At 46.8% G+C, this 27,930-nt stretch overlaps 1 protein-coding gene and 1 long non-coding RNA gene across 2 annotated transcripts in view; both read left to right on the top strand.

The window, feature by feature from the left end:
• The window catches only part of LOC142047630 (uncharacterized), a 196,075-nt gene that overhangs the window by 63,423 nt on the left and 104,722 nt on the right, over positions 1-27,930 (top strand). The gene's annotated exons all lie outside the window — the stretch shown is intronic.
• Positions 6,424-17,957, top strand: LOC116830665 (uncharacterized). Its single transcript, XM_032790273.2, has 2 exons — positions 6,424-6,483; positions 13,308-17,957. The coding sequence occupies exon 2, from the start codon at positions 13,375-13,377 to the stop codon at positions 14,002-14,004; it is 630 nt and encodes a 209-aa protein (XP_032646164.2). The 5' UTR covers positions 6,424-6,483; positions 13,308-13,374; the 3' UTR covers positions 14,005-17,957.

The following is a 27,930-nucleotide window of genomic DNA, read 5'->3' on the forward strand; positions in this document are numbered from 1 at the left end:
TGACCCTGTCCTCCAAAGCAGTTGCAATCCCTCCCAGTTTGGTATCATCTGCAAACTTAATAAGCATACTTTCTATGCCAATATCTAAGTCATTGATGAAGATATTGAACAAAGCCAGTTCCAAAATAGACCCCTGCAGAACCCCACTTGTTACACCTTTCCAGCTGGATTGGGAGCCATTAATAACTACTCTCTGAGTACGGTTATCCAGCCAGTTATGCACCCACCTTATAGTAGCCTCATCAAAGTTGTATTTGCCTAGTTTATCGATAAGAATATCATGCAAGACCGTATCAAATGCCTTACTAAAGTCTAGGTATACCACATCCACCGCTTCTCCCGTATCCATAAAACTCGTTATCCTATCAAAGATGCTTTAGCTAAACATGTATCTGATGAAGTGGGTTTTTTACCAATGAAAGCTTATGCCCAAATAAATCTGTTAGTCTTTAAAGTGCCACCGGACTCCTTGTTGTTTTTATTAAATCAACAGGTCTCATGTGGGTGCAGGGGTCAGCTTGTGGGATCGGAGTCTTGGTGAGAAAACTTTCTTGAGGGTGTGGAGTAAGCAATTCAGCTGTGACTCTGTATGACTACTCTGCACAAAAATGCTGGTAGATCTGCCAGGGGTTGAACCCAAGCTGCAAGGCCCAGTTAAAAGCCATGTCACCACTATTTTAACCTGGGTTAGGACCTCACCTTTTATTTATTTATGTATATATATATATATATTTCTTTGTAGTACATACTCTGCAACTCAGTGCTGGCTAAGTTTTTTTGGTTTTCAAAAAAACAGGTTTCAGAAAACCAAGCTGTATTGTGTACTTGGATTTACACCTACGCTTAAACGGCAGACATGTACTTGTGGTATTTGATGTGGTATGGAAACTCAGCATCAGCAGCGGAAAACAGTTCAGCCCTTCAGTATGTCTTTCAGCACGGCGAGTTGTTTTCCTGCTGCAAAATGTTTTTGTCTTTGTTGGGGAGTGGAACATTTTCATTCTAGATGGTGCTTTTCTCGGATTTAGCCTCTCTGTAATCCCAGCCACTGCAACATTGATTTGGCCTCTAAATTAAGACATTAAATTGTATGGCTGGCTGAAAGTGCCAAAAACTTACAGAGAATGCGAGAACACAGGAGCACTTTATCTGGTGTCAAGCTCTGCAGTTGACGTCCCATCCAGAGATACCATCAGATATTGTCAACAACAACAACAAAGGAGAGTTCACCAAAATTTCAAAAGGTCTGGAACGTGTCAAGAAGCTCTGAGAAACACTTATCCAGTCACCCAAGATGAGATTTATCACATTAGAGGCCTTTTTCTGTGGACAAGGTCACTACATCTTAAATTATAGATTCATAGACTCCATGATCAGAACAGACCTCTGTGATCATCTAGTCCAGAGGTCGGCAACCTTTCAGAAGTGCTGTGCCGAGTCTTCATTTATTCACTCTAATTTAAGGTTTCATGTGCCAGCAATACATTTTAACGTTTTTAGAAGGTCTCTTTCTCTAAGTCTATAATATATAAATAAACTAGTGTTGTATGTATAGTAAATAAGGCTTTTAAAATGTTTAAGAAGCTTCATTTAAAATGAAATTAAAATGCAGAGCCCCCCAGACTGGTGGCCAGAACCCGGGCAGTGTGAGTGACACTGAAAATCAGCTCATGTGCCAACTTCGGCACCCGTGCCATAGGTTGCCTACTCCTGATCTAGTTTGACCTCCTGCATCACACAGGCCAGGGAAATTCCCCCAAGCAATTCCTTGAGCAGACCTCTTAGAAAAACATCCAACCTTGATTTAAAAATTGTCAGCGATGATGAAGAATCAACCGCAACCCTTGGCAGATTATTCTAATGGCTAATTATTCTCACAGTTACAAATTTATGCCTAATTCCATTCAGAATTTGTCTAGCTTCAATGTTTGGCCATTGGATTGTGTTAGACCTTTCTGTGCCAGATTGAAGATCCCATCATTAAACATTTGTTCGCTATGTAGGTACTTATAGACCGTGATCAAGTCACTTAACCATCTCTTTGTTAAGATAAATAGAGCAAAACCATCTTGAACAAAGTCTGTATCATGCTAGATTAAGTTTTAGATGCGTGTTTTCACTTTTAGTTGCTTGTAACTCTTCCTAACTTTATTCTTTTTTCTTAACCTATGTTCGATTTTTAATACATTTGTTTTCTATTACTATAAAGCATCAGAACAGTGTTTAAAGGGAAGAGTGTATTTATCCCAGTTACGTTAATAAGCTGTGATTTGGTTTTATCACTTTACCGGAGCAATGAAGCATACTATTTCTCTGAAGTGTCCAGGAGAGGACTGAACTCTTCAGGGCACAGAATTGTGAGGATATTTGGGATCGGGAGTTTGTTGGGTTCAGTGTCGGCCCTAGACGAAATGGTGCCCCAGGCAAGGAGCATCTTTGCTCCCCATCTCCATTTGTTAAACATCCGAATACCTTATTTTTTTATTGCATTTGTAGCCCATTTCACAACGTTGGTACATGATTTGCAGCCATGATTTATCCCTGTCGTATATGAAGATAAAATTTGCATGCTAGGGTTTGTAAATCTGTATTTATTCATGCCATATATAAGGAAACAACAAAACTTTATTTCTTCTACCTGAAATATTATACTTCAAACATTCTATTTTCCCTTTTGTCGCTAACAACAAAAACAACCCCCCAAGCCCAGCACCTGCCCCTAAATCCGGCCCTCATTGGGGTCATCTTCCTGGTAGTGACCAAGGGTGGTGGAAGCCAGAGTGGGGCTGTGGACAGGCTGCTGGGGTCAAGGTGCCTGGACCAGGGCTCCAACTCTGCACAGTCACTCAGGGTTGTTGCGAGTTTGAAATAACACCAGCAAGACACTGGGAGATACCCAAAAGAGCAGACTCCTCTCTTTTGCTCTTGATTGCAACCTTGAACCTGGACCACGGGGGCTGGAATAATTTCTACAGTGGGGGTGCTGAGAGCCATTGAACCAATCTGTAAACCTTGCATATGATGGAAACAATTTCCAACCCAGGGTTGCAGCAGGGCCCCGAGTTCCCAGCCCTATGATGCTGACTGTGAGTGTGGCAGGAAATCAGCTCAAAGTACTTATTCTCAGTCGTTGAAACCTGATAGGAAACCAGCTTGCAGCTTGAAGTCAGCAAGGTGCAGCAATGTAAGTCAGCTTCAGTTTTGTGAGAGTTTGTCTCTTGTGTGTGAATTTCTGCCTCCTACTTCTGCATTTATTCCTGCCTTGTATGTGGAGTGCACCATGTTCCCAGCTCTGGCAAGGGAATGAGAATTAATGGGGGGTGGGCTAGGAGCCAGGACTCCTGGGTTCTATCCCAGATCTGGGAGGGGACTGAGGTCTAGTGGGTTGAGGGGAGACGGGACCCAGGACTCCTGGGTTCTATCCCAGATCTGGGAGGGGACTGAGGTCTAGTGGGTTGAGGGGAGATGGGACTCAGGACTCCTGGGTTCTATCCCAGATCTGGGAGGGGACTGAGGTCTAGTGGGTTGAGGGGAGATGGGACTCAGGACTCCTGGGTTCTATCCCAGATCTGGGAGGGGACTGAGGTCTAGTGGGTTGAGGGGAGATGGGACTCAGGACTCCTGGGTTCTATCCCAGATCTGGGAGGGGACTGAGGTCTAGTGGGTTGAGGGGAGATGGGACTCAGGACTCCTGGGTTCTATCCCAGATCTGGGAGGGGACTGAGGTCTAGTGGGTTGAGGGGAGATGGGACTCAGGACTCCTGGGTTCTATCCCAGATCTGGGAGGGGACTGAGGTCTAGTGGGTTGAGGGGAGATGGGACTCAGGACTCCTGGGTTCTATCCCAGATCTGGGAGGGGACTGAGGTCTAGTGGGTTGAGGGGAGATGGGACTCAGGACTCCTGGGTTCTATCCCAGATCTGGGAGGGGACTGAGGTCTAGTGGGTTGAGGGGAGATGGGACTCAGGACTCCTGGGTTCTATCCCAGATCTGGGAGGGGACTGAGGTCTAGTGGGTTGAGGGGAGATGGGACTCAGGACTCCTGGGTTCTATCCCAGATCTGGGAGGGGACTGAGGTCTAGTGGGTTGAGGGGAGATGGGACTCAGGACTCCTGGGTTCTATCCCAGATCTGGGAGGGGACTGAGGTCTAGTGGGTTGAGGGGAGATGGGACTCAGGACTCCTGGGTTCTATCCCAGATCTGGGAGGGGACTGAGGTCTAGTGGGTTGAGGGGAGATGGGACTCAGGACTCCTGGGTTCTATCCCAGATCTGGGAGGGGACTGAGGTCTAGTGGGTTGAGGGGAGATGGGACTCAGGACTCCTGGGTTCTATCCCAGATCTGGGAGGGGACTGAGGTCTAGTGGGTTGAGGGGAGATGGGACTCAGGACTCTGTGTGCCGAACGGTGGCACGCCAAACGCTGATTTCAGCGGACTCCACACTGCCCAGAGTCCTGCACCGGCAAGGGGCGCTCTAGAATATTTTGCCGCCCCAAAGCACGGCGCATGCCGCGGGGGGCACTCTGGCCGCTCGCCCGGTACCTGTCAGCATCCGGTGGAACCTCCCGCGGAGTGGTCTGCGGGGGTCCGCTAGGTCCCACGTCTCAACCGAAAAACCCAGGACCAGAGGACCCTCGCGTGACATGCACTGAAGGCTGCCCTGCCTGCTGCCCCCCTGACTGAACTGGCAGAGCACCCCCTCGCGGACAATGCCGCGCCCAAAGCACGCGCTTGGTGTGCTGGGGCCTGGAGCTGTCCCTGGCCACCGGTCCGGGGGGGGGGCTCTGCATTTTAATTTAATTTTAAATGAAGCTTCTTAAACATTTTAAAAACCTTATTTACTTTACATACAACAATAGTTTAGTTCTATATTATAGACTTATAGAAAGAGACCTTCTAAAAATGTTAAAATGTATTACCGGCACGCAAAACCTTAAATAAGAGTGAATAAATGGAGACTGGGCACAGCACTTCTGACAGATTGCCGTCTCCTGGGCTAGATATATGATCATTCCTAGCAAAGGCTGCAAGAAACTTTCCAATCTACATTTGGGTGGTTAGATACTTTTTGTCTGAAATTTCTCGTCCTCTGTGTAGATCCAGAGGAAAATTTTTGGGGAGACTTTGAAAAAAACAACAACTGGGCAAACCCCTCAATACACCTGTTAAGAAGGAAATAATTTTCTAATTGTTCTGCACTATCATTTAACAGACATGTAGCTAAGACACACAGCTAAACTCCCTTAGATCTGTCGTTTTAGATGCATTTCTGAAGGTTGATATGTGAGGAGCTATGCCATTTTCTTTGTACATTTTTTCTACTTTAGTTTTGTATTTAATTCTCACCTTATCCTTGTTGCTAAGTGCTCACCAGTTATTCAAATCAGGCTGCTTATTAAGCACCAAAAGAAGGGCTTGAGTGAGATTTTCAAAAAGATTTGGGCATCTAACTTTAGCCTTTACTATTTTTAAAAATGTTGGCCCCTCGCTTTTCAAAATCTCCAATTTATCTGTGCACAGTTCATCTATCCACAGTTTAAGAATCCGTAGGACTTCAATGGACTTAGCCGTTCTCTGCAATTCATGCAGCTACAATTCTTCATATCATGCACATGAACATAGGGTGATAAACTCATAAGCTCAGTCTATTCCACTTAAACATTGGCAAGGTTAAGGGATGACTTGATCACAGTCTATATGGGGAACAAATATTTAATAATGTGCTCTTCAATCTTGCAGAGGAAGGTCTTAACACAATCGAATGGCTGGAAGTTGAAGCTAGATAAATTTAGACTGGAAATAGGGCTTACATGCTACATTTTGACAGGGAAGGTAATTAAACACTGGAACAATTCCCTAAGGGTCATAGTGGATTCTCCATCACTGGCAATTTTTCACTCAAGGTTTGATGTTTTGCTGAAACATCTGCTCTAGGAATTATGTGGTGTATAATTGTAGCTGTGACACGAACAGTAAGGAGGCTGCTATTGCGTGGTCTGTTTTTTTTGGTTTTGTTATATCTAAAGTCTTCTCCTTATGAACTGAGGCCCCAGTTCAGTTATGCAATTAGGTACGTGCTTAAATTTATGCAGGTGCTTTAGCCCTCCTGAAGTCAATGCAAGGTAAGCAGAATCCTAAAAGTTTTGCCGAATCATGACCCAAGTCTGACTGACTTAACTGTTCTGAAAACTCAGTTTGTTTTTCAGGCTGTCTCTATCCTTATGTTTCCTCTCTATAAATAGCTTTTTGTTTTTATTAAGTAGATTTTCTTTTCTGAAAAATCACAGAAATTATAAAAATGTGGAGCTGAAAGGGACTTTAAGAGATCATCTTTTCCATCCCTACAGCACCAAATCTGCATAAACTATCCTTGACAGGAATTTGTTAGACACCTCCGTGACGGGGATCTCACTGCCTCCCTTGGAGGGATCTCACTGCCTCCCTTGGAAGCCTGTTCCAGAGCTTAGAGTGTCCTTGGAGTTAAGGTAAAGTTCATCACCCTCTGCCAACTTGAATAAATCTAATTTATCTAAATAGTCTTTAACATGTTCTTTTCCTACTTTTGAGCCTAAGAACCTCCCTTCTTGTTAATATTAATTGTGGTAACTTAAACAACTTGTCATGATCTTGTTAGTGAAGCAAAAAAGACTTTAAGCACCTCAGCCTTCTCTGTGTCATCTGTTATTTGATCTCTTTCCCCTTTAAGTAGAGGCTCTACATTTTCCTTCATCTTTCTCTTACTTCTCACGTATTTATAGAATCTCTTCTTATTGCGTATTATGGCCCTTGCTAAGCGTAACTCATTTTTTGCCTCAGTCTTTTTGATTTTGTCCTTGTCTGCTTGTGCTTTTCTGGAAGTGGCTATCTGCAAATTATTTGTTTTACAGAAGTCTAGGTTACTTCTGCCTAATAGAATTGGGGCTGTTATGTCTAGGCTTGGAAAGTTTTGTCTGTGGTAAATGTCATTTTTAAGTGGTAAATGTCGAGTTCACCGTACACGCAGAAACTGACAAAAAAAATTTCCACCAGTACGAACAGAAATTTACAGATAGGCAATGTAAGAGAAGTGTTGCTTCAGAAATACTTTGATTTCAATCTCTTTACTTTGTATGTTTTCAAATGCAGTATTGACAATCTGTGTTTTAACACCTGTTAAACATTAATTTCTTGACTCAAGGTCTACATCTATTAAATAATTGTCTGCCACACCCATGCCTGCCCCCCTCGCCACATTTTCTGCTACTATGAAAAATTAAATGGGTTAAAAACATAAAAAATGCTTAAAAACGAACATTATCTGTAGAAATTATAATACAAATGAAAATTGTAATTTGTCATGCCTACTGTGGTTCCCTGCCCAATCCTGTGAAGTCAGATAAACAACTAACTTCTCAGAATACATATGAGTGAATAAAGAGGATGGAGCTCGGCTGTTCTCAGTGGTGGCAGATGACAGAACAAGGAGCAATGGTCTCAAGTTGCAGTGGGAGAGGTTTAGGTTGGATATTAGGAAACACTATTTCACTAGGAGGGTGGTGAAGCACTGGAATGGGTTCCCTAGGGAGGGGGTGGAATCTCCTTCATTAGAGGTTTTTAAGCCCTGGCTGGGATGATTTAGTTGGGGTTGGTCCTGCTTTGAGCAGGGGGTTGGACTAGATACCTCCTGAGGTCCCTTCCAACCCTGATATTCTATGATTCTACGAAAACACAGCAGAGTGGGTTTTGTTCCTAGTGTGTATCTGGTCATCATTAACCTTTTTAGTGAAGACTGAAGCAAAACAGACATTAAATACCTCAGTCTTCTTGATGTTGTCAGTTATTAGCACTTCTTCCCCACTAAGTAGAGGCTCTACGCTTCCCTTCATCTTTCTCTTACTTCTAATGTATTTATAGATCCTCTTCTTATTGCATATTATGGCCCTTGCTAGGTGTAACTCATTTTGTGCCTTAGCCTTTCTGATGTTCCCCTATATGTTTGTCTTTTATGCACTCATCCTTAGCAGCTTGTCCATATTTCCACTTTTTGTAGCATTTCCATTTGATTTTAGAGTCATATTGGTCTTTTACTATTCTTATCTTTCTTCTGTATGCCAGGAAGTGACAGCTAGTTAAAAAGCAACTCTGCATCTTAAAATAATGGATAGAAAGCTCTTTGCCCATTATCCAGATTATCCGAATTTTTGATCATCCGATCTGGCCCTGGTCCCAATTAGTACCGTGTGTCCTAGTTGCAAGACAAATTTCCCTATTTGACTTCAAGATACTGTAGAGAATTTTACTAAGAAAAGCCCAGGTTCTTGGGCTGACGTTCCCCACAACCCAGAAAATTGTCCTTTCCTGTTATTCGGACAACCCTCTCTGTAATGATTTATAGTGAGACAATTGATGATGGCTCTGTGCTTCGGGGAAATGGGCTGATACATGAGTGAGTAAGAAAGGAGATAGCTCATGGATCAGTTGTGACTCAAAATATTGTCGCAAAATAAGGCTCAGTCCCCCACTTACATGATTTTCAACCCCGTGAAAGGGAGTGCTTCATAGGCTAGTGAAATCTGAAAGCCCAAACTCAGGGCTCTGGCCACAGTTTTGGGACTGACTCTTTCCCAGAGGAATTCACCATCTCATCGCTGAAGCCTGCAAGACTGGACTTTGGTGTTGTTTGAGTGGTATGTATGCCCTGCCCAAAGTCTCGCTGTGAAATCTGCCTCAGAAAGTAAAACCCTACTGGGAAAGCAGAATAATGGGACTTTTGGATGAGTTATCTGAGATAGGAGCTAGATATTACTGAGTGTGGTAAAACAATTGCAAGTGGACATCCAAATTAAGGCATAAGCCTGAAGCCAAATTTTGTGTTAGCAGATGCACACAGTCATGCCAATAGATGATCCACCTAAATTTTTCCCTTAAAGATTTTTGTTAAGAAGTGCCCTGTTATTGAACATGGACATTTTGGTGAAAGTTTGTTTTGGGGGTAATTTTTCTTCTAAATTGGTGGTTACCTTTTGTATAGTCATTGATCCTGACTTTTTGTGTGTGAGTGTCAGGGGTGGCTTTAGACATTTCGCCGCCCCAAGCACGGCGGCATGCCGCGGTGGGCGCTCTGCCGGTCGCCGGTCCCGTGGCTCCGGTGGACCTCCCGCAGGCGTGCCTGTGGACGGTGAACCGGTCCCGTGGCTCCACCGAAGCCGCGGGACCAGCCGACCCTCCACAGGCATGCCGCCGAAGGTGAGTGTGTTCAGACACCGCTCTGTTTCTAGCCTCCTTTTCATGTTTCTTTTTTTAGGCATTCTATCGTTGCTTCTCTTTGTCTCTCTTTTTGCATTCATTTGTTGAACTTTTCTCTTTTTGTGCAGTTGCTCGGTTACCGGTTGGAGATATTTGTAGGAGTATTATTAAGGCTACACTTCTGTCACAGAGATCAGGAATTCTGCCATTTTCAGAGATGTCCATGAGTTTTTTGACTTCGGCTTTAGCCCCTCCATGATTATACTCTGGTTTTGTAAATTTTTTCCATGATACTTCCATGAATTTTGCCGTGACAGAATTGTATCCACAGGTATTATTTAGCGCTTGACTGCTGTTTTTGAGAATTGTTTTGGTTTGGGGAGGTTTTCTGCACTGCCAGTTTTGACTGGCTAACAGTGGAGGCTTTTTTAACCCCCTCAAAAATCAAATTTCCCAACAAGAAAATGTTCAGTTTCAAAATAGCAAAATTTCCTTTTCAAAAGTTAAGCGTGATTAAACAAAAATTCACAGAAGAATGAAATTCTGGGGAAGGGAGTGAAAGACAAGCAAACACACACAAAATAAGTACCCGCAACTGTTGACCAAGCATATGCACAAAAAGAGATAAGTTCAATAAATGAATGCAAAAAAGAGAGACAAAGAGAAGCAATGATAGAATACATAAAAATAAGTCTAGAAGCAGAGTGGTGTCTGAAGACACACACGCATGCACAGAACAGGACCAGTGACCATACCAAAGGTGACCAAAAACCGAGAAGAAAAACTACCGCAAAGAACCAACAGATTCTGTTTTGTTTTGTTTTGTTTGATTAATGTTGCCATCAAACTTGGTTTTACAATAGCAAACTGTTGGTTATCAAAAATTTCTTGTTCAATGAAACAGCACTTCTTGACAAAAATGTTTTTGAGGGGAAAAATTTAGCTTGGATCATCTGTCGGCACAAATGCAGTGAAAATTTCACTCCATTCCCCCATTTCAAAACCAATGGAATTGTTAACAGGGAGGGTAAATAACCACTGGAATGATTTGTTAAGGGTCATGGTGGATTCTCCATCCCTGGACATTTTTAAATCAAGACTGGATGTTTTCAAAGAAAATCTGCTCTAATTAAAACAGGAATTATTGTGGGGCAGTTCTCTGGCCTGTGTTATGCTGGCCTTGGAATCTATGAATTTATGAAAGACAGACTAGCACGACATTTCTATAACCTGATAGTGGAAAGAAAACCGTGTCAGTGATCCACAGATCCACAGTCAGAAAGAGAGTTATGATGATTAACACCATTTAAACTTCGTTAATGCTGTAACATGCTCCCAACAGCCAAGATGCTGTGTATCCCATGGTGAAAGATAGATACAAAGTCTGTGGCAAATGGCCTGCATGCAGCGTGGCATGCTTTTACTTATTTATTTTTTAAAAAATGCAGACTTTTAAGGAGTCAAATATGAAAGCGAATCCCACAGCCAGTGCCAAGCTGCTCACAGCACTAACATACCAGGCACTGCTCTAACCTCCCAGAGCTGTGGATAGAACCCAGGAGTCCTGGCTCCCAGGCCTCCCCTGCTCTAACTACGACTCCCACTGCCCTCCCCAAGTGGTTATAATAATGGTGGCATATATGGCACGGGGCGGGGGTTGGGAATTGTGTGTGTGCTTAAACATTCCTGACTAGGACTTTCAAATTGAAACTCGTCAGTAAAATCTTTGTTGTCACACATTTGTGTGTGGGTGGCATTTGGGATTTTTGTGTTTCTTTTGTTCGGCTGTATCTCTGAAAATGAGATGCTTGTGATGCCTGTGTGGGTGCAGAGGCTGGGTTGGGGAACTTTCAGTGAGTTATACGGGTGATGAATCAGTCTTTGAAGAACAACGGTGGCAAAGTTTGCAGATGACACTAAATCGCTCAAGATAGTTAAGACCAAAGCAGATTGTGAAGAACTTCAAAAAGATCTCACAAAACTAAGTGATTGGGCAACAAAATGGCAAATGACATTTATTTAATGTGAAAATAACTCCAAGCATTCAAAAATGTTGAGACAGACACCTGCCCACCCCCACCCCCACCCCCCTCAGTTCATGAGATTGGCCAAACTTTGTTACAATTCGTTAACAAAAACTATAAATTTCAGATTCTTTTTAGTTACCTTCATCTTTCTGTGCCTTTGGGATACACTTAGTTCACATTTTCAAGCCTTTCTCTGGAACTACAAGGGCTAGAAACTTTCACTGAAAAAATAAGTCACTGCACCTGTGTGCCTTACTATCCCTTTCTGGTGCTGGCATTTCAGAGACATCATCCCAGCCAGGACCAGACCCTGCCTCAGCAGCACTGGAGAGCAGGTCAGGTGTTTGCTGAAATCACAGTCAGATTTGCTCTCTTTTTTCCATAGACTCAGCCCATCTAGGGAGTGAGTCACAGCTATTTTAGGTGCACGGGGGTCAGTGATATTTTACTTTCAGCTGATTTCTTGCTCATAGATCCTCTGGGCTGGTTCTAAAGCGGCCCAGGACTTAGCTGCGAAGCCGGTGATGGGGAAGTAGAGGGAATTATTATAGTAATCCTGCTCCTCCAGTCTGTGGCCTGCAGGGGCAGCTGTGCCCCGATGCAAGGTTGCCATCAGTCCCATGTCATAAAAGACTGTCTCATACTAAATCAATACGGGATGACTTTTATCCCATATTTCAGCCTGGGCGCAGGGGGTAGCCAAGTGCCATTAGCCAGGCTGGGTAAGGAATGGTGTCCCTAGACTCTGTTTGTCAGAGGATGGAGATGGATGGCAGGAGAGAGATCACTTGATCATTACCTGTTGGGTTCACTCCCTCTGGGGCACCTGGCATTGGCCACTATCGGTAGACAGATACTGGGCTGGATGGCCCTTTGGTCTGACCTAGTATGGCCATTCTTATGTTCTTAACAGAGGCAGTTGGGCAAAGTAATCCATTTGTGCAGTCTCCCTCAGACAACCACTGTCAACGTTGCATGCAAATGAGCTGTAGAAAACAAATAGGAAAACATAATCCCAACTATATGTACAAAATGATGGGGTCAAAATTAGCTGTTCCCACTCAAGAGAGAGATCTTGGAGTCATTGTGGAGAGTTCTCTGAAAGCATCCGCTCAATGTGCAGCAGCAGTCAAAAAAGTGAATAGAATGTTGGGAATCATTAAGAAAGGAATAGACAATAAGACAGAAAATATCGTGTTGCTTCTGTATAAATCCACTAATACTTGAATACTGCGTGTCGATGTGATCACTCGTCTCAAAAAAGATATATTGGAATTGGAAAAGGTGCAGGGAAGGGCAACAAAAATGTTTAGGGGTATGGACCAGCTTCCATACAAGGAGAAATAAAAAAGACTTGGCCTGTTCAGCTTAGAAAAGAGGAGACTAAGGGGAGGATATGATAGAGGTCTGTAAAATCATGAATTATGTGGTGAAAGTGTTATTTACACCTTCACATACCACAAAAACCAGGGGCCACCAGATTAAATTAATAGGCAGCAGGTTTAAAACAAACACAAGAATGTACTCTGTGGAAGCTGTTGCCAGGGGGTGTTGTGAAGGCCAAGACTATAACAGAGTTCAAAAAAGAACTAGATAAGTTCCTGAAGGAGAGGTCCATCAATGGCTATTAGCTAGGATGGGCAAGGACACAACTCCAGGCTCTGGTGTCTCTAAACCTCTGACTGTCAGAAGCTGGGAATGGGCGACAAGGGATGGATCATTTGATAATTGCCCTGTTGTGTTCATTCCCTCTGAAGCATCTGGCACTGTCAGAGACAGGACATTGGGCTAGATGGACCATCAGTTTGGTAGCAGCTTCACATTGGCTCAGATGTTCTAGGCTTCAGAGTGACACATGCACAGAACGACAATCTTGGAATTGTGTAGCTAGATTAGGACTAAATACAGGAGAGATTTTCCCAAGGCACCAAATGGAGTTGCCTTTCAATGGAAGTTGGGTATCTAACTCCCTCCTTTCTTACTGCTCCAGCTGAATCCTAGCTCATGTTCAGGGCTCTGGATAATGATTTATTTGTTAATCTATTTGATTCTTTTAGATCTTCAGAGAGAGCTGGTGGGGGGGAGCTGTCCCGTTTTTTAGGAAGGGAGACGGAAGCTGTGAGGATGGAGGGGACTTCGCATGTCAGCAATTCTTGCTACCTGGAACCTCTGAGCACAGAGAACCTGCTGCAAATGCGGAGCAAGCTGGAGTCCAAGGGGAAGATGACCAGGATGCTGAGAACCTACTTCAACGATGTGCTGAAAATGGTCAAAGAGTGCGAGTTGGTCCAGAACGATACCAAGAAGGTGATCGAGTGCAATCGGGAAGACTTGGAATATCTCTACAACGATGGAGATGACAGGATCTTTGTCTTCTGCCACAATGGAGAGCCCTCGTATATTGGAAAAGAAAGGGACAGTCATATGTACCTGTGTCCGTCACCCCCCGAGACAGAACTGCTGAGTATCAGACACCTACTGAGAGTGATGTACAGACTGGAATCCCAAGAGTGCATGACCAACAAGCTGAGAACCTGCTTTGAACATGCCCTGGAGAATTTTCGCCAAGAACCCAGCTTCATACAAAGGAACGCAAGGCTGGTGATCTGTTACGAGGAAAAGGAGTTTCATTTTGTATCAGGGAATGGGGAGAATGTATTCATGGTGTACCTGGAGGATGGCAAACCGCGTTATGAGAGCCGAGTGCTGGGATGGGGGGCATACCTTTTTAAAATGCTTGCCAGTTTGTTTTAAAGTGGCAGGGTAAGCCAGATTTTAACTAGAAGACAGCTGCAAAAAACCCAAAAAACAAACAAAAACCTCCAGGGAATTAGAACTGGGAAAATAACTGATTGTTCAGGTCACTGGCAATGAGAAAAATTGATTTGGATCCAGTCAAACTGAAAATGTTGCTAAATTGCAAAAATAAATACATAAATAAATTGCATTTGGGGTGAAATGAGCATTTGACCTGAAACAAGATGTTCCAAGGATTGCTAAAAGGCTAAATTCACAAGATACCCGGAGGAGAAGGAGATATTTATCTTTTAGCACAGGGGTTAGGGCATTCACCCGGGATGTAAGACCTGCGACCTCCCTAAGTTCAAATCCCTCCTCCACATTCAAGCAGAAGGGGGAAATTGAACCTGGGTCTGTCATATCCAAGGTGAATACTCTAACCACTGGCCTCAAAGTGATGAAGTGACTGCCTCCATTCTGTGACTGGCATAAAAGTCATGGCAAAGAATTTTTTGGCAAAAACTGTTCAGGAAATTTGCATCGAAGTCATGACTAGTTCAACTGAAACAGCATTTTTCACTGAATAAACTTTTCATATAGTTTATCCTGCCTGTCAGGCCCATAATTTGGTGTCATATTCAACTTGGACCTCTCTTTAGGTCCCCATATCCAGGATATGCCTAAATCTGGCTGATTCTTTCAACAGAATATATCTAAGATCCAAGCTTTCCTGTTCATCCATCAGTTTGAAACTCTCATCTAGGCTCTCTTCATCTCACATGCAACATCCTTCTCCCTGGCCTTGACAAATGCAACCTCGCCCTGCCCAGTGAGCTGCTGCAAAGATCCTTCTCCTAGCCTGTCACGTAGACCAGGTCACTCCCCTCTTTGAATACCTCCGCTGACTCCCCTTTCCCTATCACATCAAACACCAGCAGCTTGTCTTCACTTCCAAGGCCCTTCCCAGCTGATTCCCACCCAACCTATCATCTCTCATTCATGCTGCTGGTTGGCACATGATTGCCCTGCTTGTTAAACTTTTAAACAAGCTGTGAGGTTATTGACACAAACTGGGACTGTATAGATCATTGTTGCAGCCAAGGTCCTGTAGTGGCACCAAATCTTGTATAGAGGGGGTCAAATAAGGTGTTTAAGACAAGGTTATGGTTTGCTGGTTATGATTATGCTATCTGGGTGCATGTAGCATTTTTGTACTAACGTTGTAAGTATTGGCTCTATCCTGCCTGTATTTCAAACTTGTGCTCTGCTTCTGGGTGATACCCCAGACAACTTGGTGTCAGCTCTGCCTAGCCTGCTTGATGACCCATTAAGGACAACAGCTACAACTGACCCATTGAGAGAAGGCAGACACGCCTTGTGACTCAGCAAGGCAGGGACATGCCTATGGACAGAACTCATGCCATGTGCTTTGGAATCGGGAGAACCTTTTTTCTTTTACTGGGGTATTGGTTTTCGTAACCATTCCTCCCCATAACAACAGGCACTGGTGGTGATACTGGGAAACTGGAGTGTCTAAGGGAATTGCTTGTGTGACCTGTGGTTAGCCAGTGGGGTGAGACCAAAGTCCTCTCTGTCTGGCTGGTTTGTTGTGCCTGTGAGGTGGAGAAACGCCAGCCTTGAGCTGTAATTGCCCTGTTCTAAGCAATTTGTCCTGGATTGATACCCACAGAAGTGTCCCACCAAAGCCAGCATCGTTACACAAGCCCCTTTCAGCATCTCCCAGGCTACCTCTCATGCTCGGGAGGAGCTCCCTGGAAACATCTAAAATGGTACTTCAGCAGCCACCTTCAAAGCCGTCCTCCTCAAGACTCTGTTATGCAATGCCTGGGCCATGGTATGACTGGGGCTCTGAGGCACCAGAATAAGACAGTAAAGTAACGCTTCCAGGAACTATGGCTGTTCAAAAGGCAAGTTAGAGGCTGTTAATCTCTCCTGCATCACAGTGACTAGATGACTCAGTAAATAGCAACCCTGGAGGAATCCAAGTATCGGTCCAAGGACTATAGAGCAGAGCTTGGGTTGCCAGATATCACATAGCTAAGAATCAGCTATGCACCATGTTAACCTATTGATTTAAGTTGGGATTGCGTTCACCCAGCACGTGAAACAGATGTGGGCTCTTGCCACGTTCTCATCAACTTGCTGATTCATTAACTCAAAGCCTGTTGTGAATTTGATGTGATAACTTTGCTTGCTTAAAACCTTATGTAAGGGGCCTATTAGCCAGGATGGGCAGGGCTGGAGTTTGCCAGAAGCTGGGAATGGGCGACAGGGGATGGATCAGTTGATGATTCCCAGGTCTATTCATTCCCTCTGGGGCACCTGGCATTGGCCACTGTCGGCAGACAGGACACTGGGCTGGATGGACCTTTGGTTTGACCCAGTGCGGCCGTTCTTATGTTGGCTACCTCCCAGCACCAAAAGAAAGGGGAAGGGCTGATGGGAAATCAGGACCCTGAGACTGACAGTCCCCAGGAGCAACAGGAAGAGGCCAACACTCCAGGTCAGCCTGATGGACAGGGTGGGCGTCCTAATGAGGGAGTCAGGAGGCCGGGGTGGGGATGGGGGGTCCCATGTGAGTTGGAATCGCCTGGGCCAGAGTGGGACTGAGCTGAGCAGAGAGGAGGCTCAAGCTGAGCTGAGGCACAGAGCTGTGCAAGCCAGAGAGAACCAGAGAAGCAGCCCAGAGATCAGACTTGCTTCTGAGGAGGAGGCCTGGGATGTGTGAGGAGCAGACTGTGAACTGCCTTTACCCTCCAGAGACGCTGGCTGTGATATCCCCTGGCCACAGAGTGGGGTGATGGGTTTTCCTTTCACCTTTCCCATTTTTTCTTTATTTTTCATAAAATTGGTGGCTGTTTAATCAATTGTATTTGCTTTGAACTGTATGTGATGATCAGTGGGTCAGGGAAGTGCCCAGTGCAGAGAGCCCTCCAGAGTGGGGACACCCTGGCCCCTGCCCTAAGTGACCATGACAAGGTTGGGGTTGAGCCCCCCAGGAATCCTGGGCCCAGCCTTGTCCAGGTTATGAGGGCTCTGCCAGACAGGAGAGTGGAAGGGGAGAGTCCTCAAGGGCAGGGAGGCCTCTGGGTAAAGGAAGTGGGAGCGCAGACTCTGATCCTTTCGCCAGCCCACTTCACCGGGGTAGTGCAGAAGCCAGGAAAGTTCCCCAACCCCACTTACACTTACTTTAACAGAAGCAGGGGAGAAGTTTGGGCCCTTCCTGGGCAGCGTTCCTGAGCACACACATTGGTTCGGGCATCGGGGGGGACAAAAATCACCACCTCGCAGGATGCGGGGTGGGCCTGGGCATGCATGCGAGACTGACCCTCTTGCTTGCTATCATGGTGCACCTGGTGCGGAGCATCTGGGCCCTAGCGTGTTTTGGGGGCAGACGTGGGGCAGGCCTGGCCGTTGTGCTGTGGCAAGGTTGCCAGGTGCAGTCTCGTCACTGAGTCCCGGGGGGAGCTGCAGGTCCCTTGCCTCTGTGCAGCCAGTGGCCTGTGCTCCTCTTTGCTGTTCTGGGCAATAGAATGGAGGTGCCTTCTAATCTAGGACTCTGGGACTCAGCTGCGTTCAACCGCTTCGGGTCTCGTGCTTTTGATTTTAGTCACTTCATTTATTGGAGGAAAGAAGCAGGAAGCATGAACCAACTATGCTGACGGGAAATGGTCCGGATTTGCTATGCTGACAGTCACAGTCTTAAATATCTGCTGGTAAACTTGGATTGTAGGGAGAGGGGAAAATAGCTTGCAACAGTGACGGGTTGATTTGCTTCTAGGAATAGCCTTTCAACACCTTACCAATACCTTTGTAAAACTAATGAAAATTAACCTGCCTAGATAGCCCATCTAGTTGCCTTTTATCATGCTTGTTCATAATGAGAAATATTTTACTTACCTATTAAAAAAAGATTTTGAGCACAAATAAAATGTTAGTTAATGGTTCTAATGTTGATTTTTTCCCACTTTACTTCATAGAAGATCAGGGTTGGAAGGGACCTCAGGAGGTATCTAATCCAACCCTTTGCTCAAAGCAGGACCAAGTCCCAGGCAGATTTTTGCCACAGCTCCCTGAATGGCCCCCTCAAGGATTGAACTCACAACCCTGGGTTTAGCAAGCCAATGCTCAAACCACTGAGCGATCCCTCCCCACTTCATCTGATGTGCACTAACTGCATTGTGAGCATCATCTTTTGTAGGCCAAATGCTGCATTGTGCTGAAATGCAGGACAACGATTAGCAAAAAATGTCTGACTTACCTGTGTGAAAGTGCTGAATAATTTAAAATGACATTCTATGTATTTTGCTGTTTGGTCCTTTTGGAATGTAATGTAAATGAAAATCCAGGCTTGTAACTGAAACGCAGGGTGGTGGTTACCTAGCATAGGTGCCGACTTCGTGGGTGCTCCAGGGCTGCAGCACCCATGGGGAAAAATTAGTCGGTGCTCTGCACCCACCGGCAGCCAGCTCCCCTCATCCCCCACCCTCCCACCCCACCTCCTGGCTCCTCCTACCCCCCCGAGTGCATCTTGTCCCTGCTCCTCCGCCTACCTCCCAGTGCTTCCCACCCAGCCACCGCCAAACAGCTGTAGCAAGCTCGGGGCTGGGGGAGGAAGAACAGCGGGAACCTGGCGTGCTCAGGGGAGGAGGTGGGGGCAGGGAGGGAATTTGAGGAAGGGGTTTGTAGCAGGGTGATGACTCACCTGTGCAGCGCCTCCCGCTGGTCATCCATGGAATTAGCTTTTCCAGTCTTTGGAGCGCCCTCTGCAGGCCGGTATCCCACATGCCTCGAGCCGCCGTGTCCCTCCCAGACCTCAGTGCCCATTTAGCTTAGATGCTGCCCCTTGGCAGTACACCCACTCTCTGGGTCTCCCCTCCCTGGGGAACCTCCACCCTCTATCCCGACCCTGCCTCAGTGGCTACTGCCAGTCACCATCTAGCTCCCGTGCCCTGGGGCAGACTGCAGTCTATAAACCGTTCATCACTGGCAAGGGGGGGTTTGGGTTTGGACCTGCTGCCCTTGCCTGCCCTGGGCTGCCCCTGCAACCCCAGGACCCTTCCCAACCTTTAGCAAGGCCCACAGCCTGGGAGGTTTCCAGGCTGGAGCTCCCCAGCTCCTTTGGCCTTTCCCCAGCCCTGCTCCACTCTGGGTATCCTGCTCAGCTCCCAGGCAGCCAGGTCCATCCCTCTCCACTGCTAGAGAGAAACTCTCTGAGCTCCGTTTATAGGGCTGGCTGGGCCTGATTGGGGCATGCCCCCCGCTGCGGCTGCTTCCCCATCCACCTAGTCTTTGGCTCGCAGCCCCAGCCCTCTCCCAGGGCTGCCTGTTGCCCTTTTAGGGCTGGAGCGGGTGACCACCCCACAGGGGAAGGGGCAGGGCCTCATTAGAAGGGGTGAAGTGGGGGCAAGGCCAGGGGCAGAAGGGAGGTTGAGCACTGTAGTGGGGGGGACTGCCCCACTCCCCGGGAGGATGGGCTGTGGCAGCCCAGGGAACCTGCGCAGCCAGGAGCCAGTCAGAAAAGGGCTTATGGGGAGCCAATCAGGGCCCAGATCGGAGGGAACCAATCAGGGCCAGGCTCACCCGTATATAAAGGCTGCCCAGAGCAGGAGCGGTCAGTCTGTCCCAGGCCTTTGACAGGGGAAGGTCAGTCTCCAAGGGGGAGACTAGCATTGTGGACAGCGCAGCGCTGAGCAGGATCAGGGAGGCTAGAAGGCTCTAGCCCATAGCTGCCAGGCTGCAGGCCCTGAAGGGAAGGGTCTAGCGGGTGCAAGGGGCCGTAGGAGAAGCAGCCCAGGGGAACAGACAGAGGAGGGGAAAGAAAGAGGACAGCGAGGCTGATGCCAGAGGGTCCCTGGGCCGGGACCCAGAGTAGAGGGCAGGCCTGGGTGCCCCCCTTGCAGGACATCCAGCCATTGGCCATAGGGAGTGGCCATTATAGACTATGCCCGATCCCTGACAAGAGGGATTAGACTTTGGGGTGTGTGGTTGCACATGGTGGCTGGAGTGGAGGACTGCTGATCACTGATCCCCGGAAGGGGGTCCAGATGGACTAAGGGACACTGCCGGAGGGCAGTGGCCTCGAAGAGGACGCCGCTGAGCGGGAAGCAACGCGGGTCCAGTGACAGCAGAGGGCAGAACAACGGACAGGACACCACCAGGAGGGGGCGCCCCACTGGAATCGAGCAATTCCCGGAGTCACCAGCAGGAGGCACCGCGGGTGGTGAGTCTCGACCCATTTACAAGCACCCACAGGAAAAGGGGGAAGTCGGTGCCTATGTTACCAAGTATTTTTGATTTCACTATCATGTGCTTAGGAAAGGCTGAATAGTTATTTTGATAATTTATCAGGAAATTTTTTTCTGACAAATAGATTCCTTACTAGGCATATTCATACAGAACTCTGAGTAATACTTCATTTAAACTGTACTGCAGAAGGTCATAATAATTAAAACTGGCACGATTATATTGTGTTATTTTAACAAATGAAATATGCAGAACTTTAAAATATTGAAATCATTATACAGAGCCAGGAATAGACTTCCCATTTCCACTGGAGCAGGGGATTCTTCATCTAACATGGGGTCCCCAGCCCTCAGGGTGATGGAAATGGCCCAACAACACCGCAGGTGGGCTCCTCTACACTACACCCAGGACACTCTCCCTTTCTGTATGGCCAAATGGGGGTGGAGGTGTCCCGGTTAGATGGGGAATCTGAAGGGGGGGGCGGTCCCAAGATAGACAGGAGGGGGCTCATGCGATGAAATAGCTGAGCAGTGCCTCAGAGATGGGTGGTTGTGTGGATAACTTAATTGACATGGGCAAGGCACCCAGAGCCCACGGTGAGGATCGCCATAGATACAGCTGGGCACTAAAGCCAAGAAGAGCAGTTTCCCTCAGCATTGTGGGTCATAGGAGCATCACAGGCTGTTGCAAGGTGGGGAGATAAGGGCCAGGCCAGGAGCCAGACCTTCTCCAAAGTTTACTCCCCAAAGGGGCTGAGGACAGGAACTCACCAGTGCTTGTGTCTGGTGGAGTCACTGCATGGAACTGTGGTGTGTGTGAACCAAGAGATGTTCCGTGTGCCGCACCAGAGCTTGATTTGGATTGGTGCTGCAGCTTCAGTGGCTTTGGCAACCTGCCTGTCTCACTCCCCGGCCTGAACATCATGGATTTTCGGTCCTGTGCAGCCTCCCAACTTGTTTTGGGCCTGGCATCTCCCTGCCCTGGGATTGCTTCCCTGGCCCCATGTCCTGGTTCCACCATGCTCCAGGGGTGTGTCCGAGGGCTCATCTCCAGGGGGGCAACCCTGGAGCACTGAGGAGCTGGTGTCCACATCCCTCCCCGCATGGCCATGGGGCTGCCTTCCTCCCGCCCATGCCCTCCTGCCACCCTTGCTCCAGCCTTTCCCTGCAGTGCCAGCGCTGGGCGAAAATTCAACAGTTTATTGAGACAATGGTTACCTGGAAAGAAGTTTGGTTAGTGTCCATCTTTGGAGCACCATGGAGAAATACCTTTTTGTGTTTATAAATTCTGTGCCCTGAGTAGGGGGTCAAATGACAGGCACATGGGTCCCATCGGCTGTCCCGACACAGTTTGCCACCAGTGATTGCCTGAGCGTTACCCAGCGTCGTGACCTGGTTGGCCAGCACCTTGTCAATGGCTGCAGACCAGTAACATCATGGGGTGGCCAATTTCCAGAGGGCAGCGGTGAGCCACTTCTCCCTGAGTATGGGCACCGCGTGTTGCTACGTGTTGCTGAAGCTCCGGACTCAGGTCCTGCTGTGTGACTCCCCAGCTCATACTTCTCCGATCCACAGACAGGATGAGTTTGGGATGCGCCGTATCTGGATCCAGGGTCACATTCGCTGCAGAGAGAGAATCAGAGCGTGAGGGGCAGAGCTCAGCCCTGGGGCAGGGTCTGTCTGATCGTGTCAGTGACAGAACCTGCCCCAGCTGGGGAGTGAACCAGGCAACCTCCCGGATTTACCCAGCTCTGCATGGGGAGCAGCTCTGAGATCTCAGCCATGGGCAGGGGGGATTCACACCCTGACGGAGCCAGTTCAGGGACAGAGTGAAAGGATCAGCTCCGCTGAGCCAGGCCCCCAGAGCCAGAGTCTGAGTCTCAGTGATTCCATCCTTGTGCTTGGGGGGGGAAGACAAGGGGGGGCTAGAGGGAGGTGGTTTTAAGCCAGCTTTGTCCTTCCTTTAGTCTCCCCGGCCCCTCGTTCCAGGGGCCTCAGGGCTGCAAAGCAGAGAGCAGCCAGAGTGTGATGCCTCCTGTCTGTGCCCTCAGCAGAGCCGTCCCTTGGGGAGGGTGAATCGGGGTGACCGCGCCTGGCCCTGCGCTTTGGGGGGCTCCACAGGCTGGTGTGATTGGCTGGCGTGGTCAGTTCCCGGAGAAACAAATCCGTCACTTCCTCCCCACAGCCCCCTAGGGCCAGTCCTGGCCCCCAGGATGGTCCTAACCCACTGCTACAATAATGGCTGGGGGCAGAATTGCTGTAGAGCCCCTGTGCCAACTTCACACGGACGGGAGCAGGAGGGAGGCTCCCTTGCACCAGAGCTATTTTCTGGGGTCTGTTTCCAAGCACATTAAGGCCCCTTTGGTCTGACAGAGCAGCAAAAAAGGGCCTGACAATCAGGCCCTGGAACCTTTCCCCTCCTGCACCCACCTCTTCCCACAGATGTGATTAGAGACCCTGGCAGCATAGGAGGCTCCGAGCAGATTATCCTCCGCAATTCATTCCCCAGCCTCCATCATCACCCCGCATCAGTTCAGCATCCCTACCCCACTGCCCTCAGTGCCCCCTCCCAGCACTCATCCTCTCTGCTCAGAACCCACCAGCAATACAGCCCCCCCAGCCCATCAGCCCCCCCAATCGCTTCAGACCTCTGCAGCCCCCAGGCCATAATAAAGCCCCCCCAGCCCCACCTCCGCTCCTCCTAGGGCTCTTCATCCTCCCTAGGCCTGGGGGCTACAGTGGGGGCCCCTCTCCCACTTCCCAGGCCGGCAGGGGAGCAGCTGCACTGGGGTGGTGACAGCAGGAGCCCCAGCCGCGCTCAGGGCACTGACAGGATTTCTAGGTAAAATTCAGCCTCATTTTTAGAGCTCTCAAATGTCGGGATTTTTTTCAGCCACAGCTCTATGGTGAGATCATGAGTGAGGCTTAATTTTACTCAGAAATCGCCTCTCTCACGATTCATTCATGACAGTTGGCATGTCTGTGAATAGGTGATGTCTACCTAACCCCTTCTGACATTTTTAACATTTTTTCTTTTGACCTATAAAGTAGAGATGAAACAGAAATGTCTATTTTTGTATGTTGAATTTTCCAATTCTTTGTTCCACTTGTGCATTTGCTAATAATAATATGTCCAGGGGATGTGATGTATGCGCAGAAAGAGTTCTGAGAATGAGGTGAGATGTTCCTCTCTGATTTTCCAAAAGGCTCATTTTTAAACTCTTAGATCTCTGCGGAGATCCACTGCTCGCCCTTTCGCCTGCACTCTAGCCCATATGGGTAACCCAACCGCTAGTTACAAATTCTAAGAGAAAAGAATCGACTTTTCTGTTTTTAGGAAAGATCTGGGCAGCCACCAGTAACGTTGCTCAGCTTCTGTCAAATGCAAAACTGAAACGAATTGGAGTCTGCCATTTTCATAGGCGTCTTCTCCAACTAGAATTCAAAAGAAGATTTTTTTTTCATATAGGGCTTGATCCAATGCCCATTGTACTCAAGAAATATTTTTCCATTGACTGTAATAGGCATTGGATCAAGCCCTTAAGGAAAAATAATGTATACTGTAACAATACTGTGTGTTCTGATCTTAATCTTACCCTCCAAAAATGAAGGTTTAGGAGATTTTCTTTCCCTCAGAAAGATTCCAGGGAGTTTCTAAAACCATCTCAGCTGCAGGAATTCACTCGCTAGCTGCTGGCACTTCTGCTCCATCCCACTGTGACTGAAAGAAGAGATTTCCGCAGATTAGTTGGCAACATAGTCAGCCCTCCTCTTTTCAATTTCCTTATTCAGCTCTTCCAGCTGGGCCAGCAGAAGTCGCTCTTGTTTCTCCAAAAACTGGTGCAGTTGCTGATATTCAGACACAATCTCCTGCTTTATTTGCCTCTCAGTTTCTAGCTGTTTCTGAAATGAGGAGATATGAACAGGGAAAGCACAAGTCAAGGACAGGAACATGGATTGAATTATGGCCGTGATTCTCAACCCGTTTTTTTATTTGCAGACCCCTAAAACATTTTTGAATGAAGATGTGGGCCCCTATGGAAATGTATTGTCTGCATATGTTGTTGAATTCTGTTCAGTCAGTTTTCAGAGTCCGCGGACCATAGGCTGAGAACCACTGAGTCCTGGGACGTTTTATAAAGCCTTAGGTAGGCACTTGGAAGCATGTCACTGCAGTCCTGTAGAATTTAACTTCTGACATGAAAGCAGACTATGTATTCTGTAGACAGAAGATATTCCAATAGATTTTCAAGAGTCTGAACTGGTGTTTAGAATATGAATTTTTCTTGCAAGTGTGGTGCTATCTCAGGTCACAGCCTCAAAGGAGAGTTAATTGTTCCAATTCACAGATGTTGATTGTATCATTTTCGTCTGTCTCCTGTACTTAGGCTTTGTTTGCACTAGAAAGTTTTGTCCGCAAAACCTGCCTTTTGCTGACAAAAGAGGGAAGGTGCACACACTACAAAGCTACTTTTGGCTGCAAAACTCTGCTGTTTTGCTGACAAAGCCAAACCACCTCAAGGAGAGGCATGAAGCCTTTTGCAGCAAAGTTAAAGTGACAAAGAGTCAGTGTAGATGCTGCTTCTGTTTTGTAGACAGAACTGGCTTCCCTCAGTATCCCACAGGCACTGTTTTGATCTCTGCTGCCCTGCAGGCATGTGCTCCTCCTTTTTCAACGCTGGAGGGAAGTATCTGACAGCTGAGTGTGCTGCTCCATCTGGGGAACAAAGAGCAAATCATGGGACTGCTCCAGTTGTGCCCGGCACTAGGAACACAGCGGCGGGCAGACTGCTGCTGCAGGGAGTGGGGTGCGGGCAGGGCCGGCCTTAGGATTATGGGACCCTAGGCAGTATTATGAAACTGATGCCCCTCTGCCTGACTTGCTCCTAGCAACACAAACAGAAGCTGACAGTACTGGAAAACTTGCCACGTGCACTTCATTAGAAAGAGTTTAATTGTGCTGGCTTCACCCCCACCCCTGCACTTCCCTCCCACCTGCACCCACAAACCCAGCCCTGCGCTGCCAGCGTTCCCCCCACACCACTACCCTGCCCAATACCCCCCACCCCCTTCTGCCCAGCAACCCCCACCCACAGACATCCCCCTTATAGGCCCTCCTGCAAACTGCCCAACACCCCTCTCACAGCCCCTCCTCCCAACTGCCCAGCACCCCATATTCCTGAGGGAATTCCTGGGCACAATGTTTTAAAATTCAGCAAATTTTGTCAATGAATAAATGACAGTGGCAAGTCCATGTATATGGGGGAATGGTCCCGCTATTGTGGCTCTAAAGTTTTACATTGTTTTGTTTTTGATTGCAGTTAAGTAACACACAAAAATCTACATTTGTAAGTTCAACTTTCACGATAAAGAGATTGCATTACAGTATGAGGTGAATTTAAAAATACTATTTCTTTGATCATTTTTACAGTGCAAATATTCGTAATCAAAATAATATACAGTGTATTCTGTGCTGCAATAGAAATTAATATATCTGAAAATGTAGAAAAACATCCAAAATATTTAATACATTTTAATTGGTATTCTATTATTTAACAGTGCGATTAATCACGATGAATTTTTTTAATCGGCATTAATTTTTTTGAGTTAATTGCGTGAGTTAACTGCGATGAATTAAGAGCCTTAATTTTGAACCTTCACTATTCTAACTTTCTTGTCCAAATAAATGTCTGTTCCTGTTTCATATCCTGCTAAACTACTGGTTCCAATGAAATCTTGTGGCCACGAGTTCCTGTGTTTTGGATGGAAAAGGTGTTTTGTTTGATCCGTTTTAAATTTTACAGCCTGACAGTTTCATTAACACAGACTTGACGTTTTTTTCCTTAAAAATAATCTTTTTGTGCTGAAATATTTTTCCCCACATAAAAATTTGGCGTTTCTTTGTTATTGTTTGAAAGGAAAATGCTTGCAGTCATTTTTGGATAAGAGATGAAAATAAGACAACTTTCTTATTTATAACAAAGATTCTGTAAATAAGACAATCAATCCATTATGGAAAAAATTAATTAATTTATCCGCTTACTTAAAAATTCTAGAAATCAGACCATGCATCCATTTATAAGCCTTTAAACATGACAATTTTCCTATTTAAAAATGTCACTAGATAAGCCAACTTATGCATTTATTTAAAAACTTGTAAACTTCCCCATTTTAATAACATTGTAGAAATATAATAATTTCCCCATATATTAAAAATTCTCTAAATAGGACAGTTTCCCTATATGTGAATCTCCTAAAATGACAAAAATTACATTTTTTTAAAAAAGACATCTAAATAATACAATGTATCAATTTGTGAAAATGACAAACATTTCAGTTAAAAAGCTGGATAAAATATTCATGGGGAAAAAAGGTTAAATTTGAAAGCTAGAAAATAAAAACAACTTTGAAATTTCTACAGTTCCCTCCCCACCCCCATCAATACTGCCAACTCCAAGCATTCAAAAATGTTGAGACAGACACCTGCCCACCCCCACCCCCACCCCCCTCAGTTCATGAGATTGGCCAAACTTTGTTACAATTCGTTAACAAAAACTATAAATTTCAGATTCTTTTTAGTTACCTTCATCTTTCTGTGCCTTTGGGATACACTTAGTTCACATTTTCAAGCCTTTCTCTGGAACTACAAGGGCTAGAAACTTTCACTGAAAAAATAAGTCACTGCACCTGTGTGCCTTACTATCCCTTTCTGGTGCTGGCATTTCAGAGACATCATCCCAGCCAGGACCAGACCCTGCCTCAGCAGCACTGGAGAGCAGGTCAGGTGTTTGCTGAAATCACAGTCAGATTTGCTCTCTTTTTTCCATAGACTCAGCCCATCTAGGGAGTGAGTCACAGCTATTTTAGGTGCACGGGGGTCAGTGATATTTTACTTTCAGCTGATTTCTTGCTCATAGATCCTCTGGGCTGGTTCTAAAGCGGCCCAGGACTTAGCTGCGAAGCCGGTGATGGGGAAGTAGAGGGAATTATTATAGTAATCCTGCTCCTCCAGTCTGTGGCCTGCAGGGGCAGCTGTGCCCCGATGCAAGGTTGCCATCAGTCCCATGTCATAAAAGACTGTCTCATACTAAATCAATACGGGATGACTTTTATCCCATATTTCAGCCTGGGCGCAGGGGGTAGCCAAGTGCCAGCAGAGAGGCCCAGCATCTCCCTCCAACACCTGAAATCCAGAATTGCGCCTCCAGCAGTTTATTTTGCAAAGTGCCGCAGGCTGGCAATGCAGGCCGGCGCACAGGGTCGCAAAGCCACTCAAATACTGAAATCTGGAGTGAGGCCCCGTTGCAGCAAAGCTTTCTCCAGCTGCTGCCTTCCTCCGGTCTGCACCCCTCCGTTCAGCCCCGACCCCCGCCCGTGCCCAGCTCTGCAGTGGGTGGAGACCAGCAACCACACCCTCCGACTCGGTGCCCATGCAGAACCTGAAACGGAGCCGCAGCGGCTGCCCAGCCAGCGCCGGAGACCCTGGGGTGGCTGCAGCACCCAGAGCTGGAGAGAGAGACCTATAGGAAGGACAGAGGAGATGGAGGGAGTGCCCCCCGCCGAGAGGCTCAAGTCAAGACAGAGAACAGCTGAGCTCTGTCCTGTATTGTTGGCAACCCTCTCCTGGTGTCTGCTCCCTGCAGCTGGTGTCTGCCCCATCCCTAGCACGCAGCTG

The sequence above is a fragment of the Chelonoidis abingdonii genome, chromosome 12, assembly GCF_003597395.2.
Source record: "Chelonoidis abingdonii isolate Lonesome George chromosome 12, CheloAbing_2.0, whole genome shotgun sequence".
NCBI classification, from domain to species: Eukaryota; Metazoa; Chordata; order Testudines; family Testudinidae; genus Chelonoidis; species Chelonoidis abingdonii.